Here is an 11306-nt window from a genome sequence, read left to right on the forward strand (position 1 = left end):
TAGCAACGAGATAGCTATAAATTTCGGGAAAAAATAAAGTAATTATTTTTAGGCAAAATAATTTTTTATTATTTTATTACCCGAAATTATAACCAGAAGACAAGTAACATTCACATTTTTACATGTTTATTTGTACATTTCAGATATGAATACAGTCACATATTTCAATTACCGGTGCGTAAGATACTGTTAACAGTGCTAATTCAACCTATGAAATATTCCTTTCAATATAAAAGTTATTATCAATATTTTGGCAGAGTATGGCCACTCCAATGAAAGCTATTTGAAAAAACCAGTCGACCGGGAGGAAACCAGACGTACTCGTAAAGCACCACGTCATTGCTCCACGTTACCTGTAGAGCAACAAGCAGCGCCACACGGACGCAAGGGATACCCCAGTACACACACGTAAATTAAACATCCCCCAAAACTCGACGTTACCTGCAAAGCAATGAGGAATATTTAGCGGACCAACGGAGCAAGGCAACGTACTGTGGTTCTAAGCAACGAGCAAGGCTACAGTACACAACAATATTTAGCGGACCAACGGAGCAAGGCAACGTACTGTAATTCTAAGCAACGAGCAAGGCTACAGTACACCACAATATTTAGCGGAGCAAGGCAACGTACTGTACTTCTAAGCAAGGCAAATACTATAATGAGCAAGGCTACAGTACACCACAGTAAATTAAATATTCCCCATAACTCGACGTTACCTGCAAAGTAATGGGAACATTTAGCGGACCAATGGAGCAAGGCAACGTACTGTAATTCTAAGCGAGGCAAATACTATATGATGAGCAAGGCTATGACATCAGCAAGGCTATGATACATTTAAGCAAGGCTAGTCAGATATTGCCAAGGCACTAGAGCAATACCTTTATATACACCGTAACATCCGTACCATCAAAACGTCCCAAAGCACGCCCGATCGCCCCACGGTCGACAGAATTTTTCCAGGCCTAAATAAATTTGCCAAAATTTATCCCCAAAAATTCGTGCAACGATTTCTTAAATTCTAAAAAATACTATCTCAGCTTTACAACAATTATATTTGTTCTTTAAAACCAAACTGGTTCATCCATATAACTATAACATAATCGGATAGGTATTTGAAAGACAAGTAGAGCAAATCCCACAACATCAGTTGATCACGTTTTGCCAATGTATGAAACAAGGAGCAGAAGGATTATCGTCTTGAGTGATTCGGATCCTTTGTTTCATCATCATGATGATGATCTATAGTTCTATCTTTGAAAGAAATAACTAACTTAAATGCTTACCTAAAATATATTTGTTTGAATACACGTTTATCTTAAGATTTATGTCCTAATGTAATTCAATTAAAATTCAGTTCCAACCATGTTGATATGTACCCTTCAAGGCTATACATCAATATCCAGAAAGACCATTATCCCTTTTATCCGCAAGCATTATCCCTTTTATCCACAAGCATTATGTTGTTACTGCATTTTGGTTAGCTTTTCAATGAGTTTACAAGGCCTTCAATCGGGTCGGGTATGACAACACAATCCAATACACTACGGTACCAATTTAAACATAGTATAGATCAACTTGATACTAATTAAAACGACTGCATATTTATACATTGTATTATCGTTTGCTTGTTATGTTCTCATGCATCGTTGAACTCAAGAAGATTGTCAATGAAAAAGTTAAGTGCATACTGAAATGTTTTCTGTATTGAACGTTTTAATGAAGAAAATCATAATTATCAAACATTTTATCGTTTAAGTTACCATGTGGGATTTATATATCAAGGCATGTCTGCACTATTAATTTATAATAATACTGCGGTAAAATACTGAAGCTAGCGGATGGGTCACACATCTCTAAAATTGTCGTGCAATTATACATGTATTTATAAATGAATAGATCTACTGCGGAACTAGGTCGATATATTTATCAATAACCGTGTTAAAGTAGTTGTACTTCTGTCGAATCGTATATTAAAAGAAACCATACTTTACTATGAAGACCCATGTTTCGCTATCGCTTTCTACTTATAAATACGTAATCGTTCTATAAATAGATTGCGCTATACAGCATGAAATATGTCCAGATATTCAACTTACACGAAACACAATTTCAACCTTATTTTGTAAATGTAATACATAATGACGTTAACATTATCTGTCTTCAGTTAATAATTTCGGCTTGGATTGTCAAAGAAATTTTTTACTTAAATATTAAAAATCCGACTTTAATAATTTATATAACAAACCACCACTGATTTATGAAATCCTGGTTCCGGGCTAAGGTAAAAAAAAAACTACAGAATTTCGTTAACATGATATAGTGCTACATGAGCTATTCGAAGAGAATTCACTTACTGGAACAGGAGAAAAATGAAGACAACCAAAAAATTTTCATTCATAACGTAACAAACGACTGGTAGTTTGTTACAGATTTCAACCAAATCCCATGATAACCAGCTCTGAAGTTTTGCTCACTACACATACATACTCCAATGATAAAATCATCAGTCAAGAGTGTTGTAATACAATATGATGACTTCCAAAATTTTAAGAACCATTAATATGATCTGTGATATTTGATTCGGCTAAATATTGGCAGTATATATTAACGCTACATATTTACAAATACGATGACCTAATCTTATATTAGTTAGCTTCTAACACCAAACAAAAACGTGACACTATATAATGGGAAACCAAATGTAAAACAGTTCTATCTATTGTTATTTGCAATGTCACGCCATTTTAAAATGTCATGTTAACTGACACCAGTGCCCTTAGAAATAAATACGAACAGCTCTAACTAAATACTATTAAGAATTAATGACAACCAATAAATATCATAGGAAAGCTAGCCACATATACATGTATAAATTCAATTGATTTCTCTTTAGTTTAAAAGTTTAGAATGGTGTAAAAAAAATAATAATAAATTTTGAGGCCGCAACTGAATTAACAAAGTTTCCGTGATTCTTATTTGACTCTGGTAACAATAGAATCTATAATAATATAATAGAATCCGGTTCTGTATGGAAAATAACAAAATATCTATTGTTTTCAGCCTCTAAATTGACAGACATCACGATTCTGACCCCGTTTCTTCGAAAAATTCAAGTAAACAATGTGTTTTCGGGAAACGTAACAATTGTTTCAAATTTATGTACGGAAAGTTGAGCTTCAGCGAACAGAATTTCCTCACCAGATTAACAAACGTAGTAGTGCAACAATTAACAATCCTGAACACCAAACAAAGAAAAAACTGCCCAAATAATACTGTTTAAAAACGTTTGAATCTTATTTTTATAATAGACCACTCGATTTTCTTTTTTTTTTTTTTTTTTTTTGTAAAACGTTTTCGAGCATTTAGCCTAAAATAACAGTGGACGAGTAACATAAAATTTATCAACAACATGCCTCACTCTATTTCAAAGATGCACTACAAAGTAACGGTACTCTTTGTAATCTGTGATGACAACTCTACATGATTTGCATGAAAAATACATGAGGCACACAAGAATTTAGTTCAAAATTGACAGTGACATATTAAGCGAAGACAATGTGCATTGCATGAATTAATGTAGCGATATATATGTACGTCGGTGTGTTTAGTTAAATTTCAATCATATTTTGTTTCCCAGCATAAGAAAATTATTCCTCTATACTTGACAAACTATGCTGAAAAGAGATTTAATAAATAAGTCTTCAGATAATGTTGCGAAAACACATTTATCAAAGGAAGGGCCTAAATTACCCACCTGACATGTATATTATACCTGTATTATACAACCTAGCAAGTTCAACATCTTCATTTATTTTGGATTAAATATTGTGGATCTTAAATTTTCGATTCTATGGATGCACGTGTTCCCGTGCAGTGTATTTGAAGATCATTACTGAAACCAATCGGAAGAAAATGTAAGTACATCTAAGTCTAATATTGAACCAGTGAATTTGTTAGTGATATTTGTTTATGATATCGAAAGAGTTAAATGACCTAACCTGATTCAACGTTAACAGGTGCTGATGCCTGCGTTTGCATGCCGACAGATTCTCCTGGTCATGTAAAACTTATCGCAAAGTGAGGGTCGTAATTAATAGTGTTTGAGAAAACCTACTTAAATATCTTACAGTTGCGTCCTTGTATAAATATTTTTCCTTACAATCTTTCTGGTTTCCATAACACATCCGATCTTAATCCGTATACTATACCCTTGCAATAGTAAACTATTCGACGGTCCCATAAAGGGGACGTTAACGTAAAACACTCCAAAAATTTGCTATTTGAATTGCGGGAAGTAAATGAGCACAACAGTGTCACTGTCTTATGAAATGTGACGTCACTGATGTTACTATTTACTTTGCGAGCACCTTACGAGTAATAACACGGAAATGCCCTATGTGAATCTCGTGTATTGAAAGTACCACTGCCTGTCGGAATCAAGAAATTATTACGACAGTTGACTGAACTAGCAACATTATTGCTTTGGTTCGAATCTGTAAAATTATGAGAAATAGGGTCGCCACACCCCGTATTAAGTTTACAGTTAATACAATACACAATTCATAATCGGTGCATAGATGTTAACGGGAAGACATTAACTGTGTATAACTATTTACTGACGTAAGTACTGTCATTACCAAACTGCAGAATTAATTGCGACTCCTTCAAAATTTGTTCGAAATCAATAACAAACCTACCGGCATTTTGTCTGATGCCTGGAATTTCTGGCAAATCCGCCGTCTAGTTCGCCTTTCATTTCCTTCCCTTCATAATTATCTCGACAGGCTGGCTCGCCTCTACCTTTCTGGCGTGCTCTGAATCGACCACGTGGCATGGCTATTCAATTTAACATCGATCTGAAGCGCTAGCCAATACACCTTTAGTTCAACTGAGAAGATTGCACGTGCTCTCGATTTGATATAACGCTCGAGTGGTTCCCTGACGAATAGGCGTTTATCATTAATCTGTTATGTTTAGACAAGGAACTAGAAAACTGGATTACTTGACAACGACGATAGTTTATAGCTAACACACCTAGCAACGAGATAGCTATAAATTTCGGGAAAAAATAAAAGAAATTATTTTTAGGCAAAATAATTTTTTATTATAACGATAGTCAAACATTTGTTAATTACCGTACAAACAAGCATTAAAATACGCGATTTATCTAGCACCATTAACAAGCGTGAAAAATTACTAAGTGAAAAAAAAATCAATAATCAGACACATGAACAAAATTAAAGATTTGTAGTTCTACCTACGTTTCAGTGGTTTATCCATCAGTCATTAAAATCCATCAGACTCACTAACATAATCACTATCGAGTATTCTCTATCAGTAATGACACTAAATCACAGGGATCAAGACCCTCTTTGTCCTCTTTCATAAATTAATGATCCATTTAGTTAAAAAAAAACTGATAAAATGCAATAAAACTGTCAACAACTCTCAGATGAAAAATCAATGCAGTTGCAGCAAATTATGTTGTCTTCTCCCCGCCCTCCGCTGTCAATCAAACTGCCCTTAGCCAACCAAAGATCGATAAAGGGCCATTCAGTGAGACATGACATTTACCTCGGCATACTTCAAAACAACACCTGGGATATTGTTTACAACTTGTTAAGACAATGAAAGTCTTTTGAAGCTGTAAATTTCAAAGCAAAGGGGAGTTGTACATTTGAAGGTTGTAAGCGGTTAGAATTAATTGATTTAAATTGGCTCTGATTAGCGAGATTGAAAATGTGACAGTGGATCTGTCTAAGTGTACCATTAAACTGTTAATTGTTTGCCGATTGTGACAATAGGTGGTAAGATAATTAATGCCCCCGGCATGTATCAACAAAAATGGAATCAGAATGACATCAAGTTCTTAATTCAAACCAAAACTCAAAGTCCTTTGTAACGATCTGTTAAACTTTATAGATCAAATGGCCAGTAATTATCGGCAATTTGTGAGATGCCTCATGTCAGTTTTGTTGTTCACAGCAGTTTGATCTCGGTTAAAGGTATAATAAAATTTACGATTTTTTCATTTTTTTTTTTTTTTTTCAAAATACAATTAACTTTAAATAAAACTAATTTTGTTTAGTTACGGAACGTAACGGCAATCATTGTTTTTAGCCTAGACAATTAGTGCGCAAAGAGTAGTTTCCCTTTATCAAAATGGCGAAAATCATAACAAACTTATTAGAATGCCTTACATGCGCTGTGTTCGATCCGAAAATGGATAGAGGATCATGACTACGTTTAATTATGCAGCCAAAAGTCGACCCTTGACTTCAGAGCTAATTATTTGGTCAAAAAACCTCGACGTATGGCCGGAAATATACGGTAAGACTGAAAGTATGTTTTGAAAATGACCAATAGCTAGGCTGTTTTCCTAGAGAAGGCAGCTTAAGAATCTTGGATCCAGTACACATTCTGGCAAGAAAGCAGACTCAAGAATGGTTCAAATCAGGTTCATACATTGTTCCACAGCCATACAAGTATAATATAGCAAGAACAGTCAGATGGACTCATGGTCAGATTGTTCTACCTGAGTATCAGCAGCGAGATTATCCCCGGATGCTTTAATCCACTCATAACTGACGATGCCCTTGTCATCTGTACTTAGGTTACCATACAGAACAACAGACTTCTGTGGTAAATGTATTACTACATCTGATCCAGCATTCGCCTTAGGCGGGTAGTCTGTTTCTGAAGGAGAAACAGAAAACAAAATCTGTGAAAAAATTGGTGTTTACCATGCTTGTGAATATATTTTGTCACAAACATTTTGTGAAACACAACCAGTTAAAGTAGACATTTTGCTAATGGAAGAGTTTGCAGATACTTATATAAATGTGATAGGCTATAAGTTGTTTGCAGTCAGGGATAAATAATTATTGATAAAATGTTTGATATGAGAAAAGTTTCATCTGACTGGTAATTACTATTTTGTTGTAGAAAATGAATATTTGAACCAATTAAAGATATATCTTTATCTGTTTTATATGAGAGTATGAAACTCATATGTCAATAATGGAAGTGGTTTACACTCAAATTTGTGCGTGCCCTTAATTTTGTGAATATTTTTCGTTTGTAAAAATTTGCAAAAATAATCATGATGCAAAAAAAAAACATACAAAGTATAACGGGATACCGTATAGCGGGTAAATTCTGTGGGCAAAATATTCTGCAGTTTTGTCCTAAAATGGGTTTAGTTTACTTCTGCGTTTTTTTATTTCTGCAACCTTCGACAAAAGCAGGAATTAATTTTTGCCGTTAGCATAAACCGGAGTAACATCTGCACATGGGAAATGGCTACCGCATTTACTACGTCATAATTAACAACTCAAATGCATATCATTCTCGTCAGTTATGTCTTGGTGGCATTATTTAGGTCGGAATTAGGTCCTTCTTTTTAAAATATTTCTAAATGCTCATTTTCATTTTCCCAAATTTATATAACGTTTGTCAAACTTTTCAAAAACCTAGCGTGTTTTGTGATATAAACTTGTAAAGATTACAGCCCGAAACAGTTACCATTCAATCGTGGACAATAGATTGATACAATAACAAAAGCCAACAACCACAATCGATATGGTGTGAATAACTTGACAGCAGACGAAAAACTCGCAGGATAAAGATAACGGGTCATCATATTAACGAAATATCAAAGTTTATTTCTGCATCAAAAAATTCTGCTGATAGTTTAAATGTGCGGAATTTATTTCTGCATGACAGCCTCGACCCGCAGAATATGCAGAAATAAAAATCCGCAGAATTAACCCCCTATACGGTATTAAAATGTTGAATATAATCATATATTACTGTTTAACTAGAATGTGTCTGTAGGACACAGGGTGTGCCCCCCACTGGTACATTTGTCACAAATAAGGGGCAATAATTCAAATGTTTGCAGTCTTAATGGGGTATAGCCTCAACAAACATTTTATGAAAAGGATTCATTATTCTAGGCCCTATACTTTTTGAGCTATGAGCATCACAAACAAAAAATCCACTATTTTGGCTATTTCAAGGGCCATAACTCTGTAATAAGAGCTAAGATTCTCAAGAAGAATGCCAAGTGTGCATGGTCACATCACCTTAAAGACTCCAGCAAGGTTTCCTGAATTTACATCTGATACTTCTTGAGCTAGGCACATAATTAGGTGAAAAAGTGCATTTTTTTACTATTTCAGGGGCCATAACTTCAAAAATAGGGGGTGGAGCCAGCCAAAAAATTAGGGGTGTGCAAGTTTATATCATGATAAAGACTTATGCAAGTTTTCAACCATTTATATTAAATACTTTTTGAGCTAGGTGCATCACAAGGTGAAAATGTACATTTTTTACTATTTCAGGGGCCATAACTCTAAAAATAGGGGGCGGACCCAATGAAAAATAGGAGGTGCACAAGTTCATATCATGATTAAGACTCATGCAAGGTTTCATGAATCTATATCAAATACTTTTTGAGCTAGGCATGTCACAAGGTGAAAATGTGCATTTTTGACTATTTCAGGTGCTATAACTCTGAAAATAGGGGGCGGACCCAAATGAAAAGTAAGAAGCGTGCAAGTTCATATCATGATTAAGACTCGTGCAAGGTTTTATGAATCTATATCAAATACTTTTTGAGCTAGGCATGTCACAAAGTAAAAATGTGCAATTTTGACTATTTCAGGGGCCATAACACTGAAAATATGGGGCGGAGCCAGATGAAAAATAGGAGGTGCACAAGTTCATATCATGATTAAGACTGTTGCAAGGTTTCATGAATCTATATCAAATACTTTTTAGCTAGGCATGTCACAAGGTGAAAATGTGCATTTTTGACTATTTCAGGGGCCATAACTCTGAAAATAGGGGGCGGAGCCAGATGAAAAATAGGATGTGCGCAAGTTCATATCATGATTAAGACTCAGGCAAGGCTTCATGAATCTATATCAAATACTTTTTGAGCTAGGCGTGTCACAAGGTAAAAATGAGCATTTTTGACTATTTCAGGGGCCATAACTCTGAAAATAGGGGGGCTGAGCCAGACGAAAAATAGGAGGTGCGCAAGTTCATATCATGATAAAGACACATGCAAGGTTTCATCAATTTATATCAAATACTTTTCGAGCTAGGCGTGTCACGAACTTTGGACGGATGCACAGACAAGACCAACTCTATATGCCCCTACCACTCATTGGGGGGGGGGGGGGGGGGGGGGGGGGGGGGGGGGGGGCACAAAAATTCCAAACCAAGTCACCTCTGAGACAGACTGCTACCAGTGTTACAAGGTATGTATTTCTCAAACAGACCATTAAATATGACAATACTTTCTTTCCAAAGCATCCACAATATCAAATTAAAGCTGCTGAACTAATACAGGTTTAGTGTTATTTATAGCCAATCAATTCAAATGTTGTGGACACAGTTGTCCTTCTACAGAGACTGTATCAGCCATGACAATGAAACAACTTAAAGCAATACAGGCACATTTTCGGTGATAATAATGAAGTTTCTGAATTATTCAGTATCATACACAGCAAACTCTCCTGAGCAAACATTGCCGGAATGATTAAGATGTGCTGATTTTGTTGTTGTTTTACTGAGAGTTCTATCTAATAAGAAATGAAATATCTACCCTTGTAGAAATTTGTTAAATCTCTGGCGGCACTGTTAAAAAAGGTTTATTGTGTCTGTGTTTTAGCAGAGAAATTTGCTCTCTGGTGGGATCATGTACAAACAGGGTTGCCACTTAGTTGCGAAAATGAAATTCCCTGACTTTTCCCTGACTAATCCATACTTTTCACTGACCAATACCACCATATTTTTTGGCCTCCTCCTCCCATACAAATGTCCAATCCACCCTTTTATATTAATATTGTTTCAGATATAACAAACTTTCATTAACAAATACAGAAAGTGGAAATACTTATAAAATACTGCTTGAAGACTGCCATAGCCATTGGACATTTAAAACATCAACCCGGAATTTCATTTTTCCCTGACTTTTCCCTAACTTTTCTAAAATTTAATTTTTCACTGACAATTATCAAGATTTCCCTGACAATTCACTGACCTTGAAAAAAAAAAAACCCATTTTCCACCGACTTTTCAAGGTAAGTCGCAATGTTGACAAAGGTTATACTGTATCTGCATCTGGATTACAGTTTTTCACCGATTTTACATTCTGATGGTATAAATGTCCTACGTGTAAGTCAAGTTATTTACTAATTATCTCGGCAAGTCTTTCTGAGATACAGACAAATATAGGGAAACATATCTTGCTATTCTCTTGATTTTCTGGTTATAAATAATTCTCTAACCTTTAATTACTGTCACATTAGCCGTTGTGGCATTTGTGGCTCCGTCAGAATCTGTTACTGTCAGCCTAAAAATAGAACATACTCTGAAATCATATACTTTCATTAGCAAAGAATGCTTTTTCTGTAGTTTCAGATATGATTGCTTTGAAGTTCAAATTTCAAAGGAATAAAAAAAAAAAAAGGAAATTTTATTTGTTCTGTCAGCTTGGATTTCACAGGACACAACAGAAATTCAATCTGAAAATAATGTAGTGCTTCAGTACAAGCAGTTAAAAAACATTTGTCTCCTACCAACTGGTCTTCAATCCATTTATTGTTTATCTATTTTTCCTTGGTTCAATGCAATTCATTCACATTTGTTTTAGTAAAAATGAGATTATCTATAAATCATTGAAAAAGTTGCATCATACTAAAGTGGTTTACAGTGTAAACCTATTGACATAGATTTTCAATTTATCCCTGTATAACATCAATACATGCTTTGCAATGTTTTTCATCACTTATGTTATATTGATGCTTTGTCAATGACCCTTTTGAGGGTTTTAGTACAAATAAACGTTCTTCTTCATGTTTTAAGAGGAAAATTCACCAGAAACAGACCTGTCAATGTGGACAGTACTGTATCAGCAGTTATATTTCTTTTATCTTGCAACAGTTAACTGAGAGCGAAATTCTTGGGAACCAGACCAGTCAGATTGATATAGCTGTATCCCATTTACCATCTATTTTGCAATGCTTTACTCACTTGAGCGTATAATTCCCGGGAACCAGATCAGTCAGTTTGAGTATAGCTGTATCCCCTGTTATACTTTTATCTTGTAAAGGTCCACTCACAACATCCCACTGGTATCTCACAATCTTATCATCATCAGTGCTATCTGCAGTAATAAAGAATGTAAAAGATTCTATATTATTAGTTATAAAGGTTTTTGACGGGATATACGGTGGGCATATAGCCTGACTGTGATTCATATAACCCGAGGCGATAGCCGAGGGTTATATGAA

At 35.0% G+C, this 11306-nt stretch overlaps 1 protein-coding gene across 3 annotated transcripts in view; it reads right to left on the reverse strand.

Annotated features, from left to right (window-relative positions):
• The window catches only part of LOC123541575 (dyslexia-associated protein KIAA0319-like protein), a 107680-nt gene that overhangs the window by 21625 nt on the left and 74749 nt on the right, over positions 1-11306 (reverse strand). For all 3 annotated transcript variants that reach the window (XM_045327141.2, XM_045327140.2, XM_045327142.2), the window contains exons 10-12: positions 11047-11179; positions 10302-10366; positions 6536-6696 (exon numbers count right to left, since the gene is read on the reverse strand). In XM_045327141.2, the coding sequence (XP_045183076.2) occupies positions 6536-6696; positions 10302-10366; positions 11047-11179 (359 nt within the window). The remainder of the gene's footprint in view (positions 1-6535; positions 6697-10301; positions 10367-11046; positions 11180-11306) is intronic.

This window comes from Mercenaria mercenaria, chromosome 16, assembly GCF_021730395.1.
Source record: "Mercenaria mercenaria strain notata chromosome 16, MADL_Memer_1, whole genome shotgun sequence".
Classification (NCBI taxonomy): Eukaryota; Metazoa; Mollusca; class Bivalvia; order Venerida; family Veneridae; genus Mercenaria; species Mercenaria mercenaria.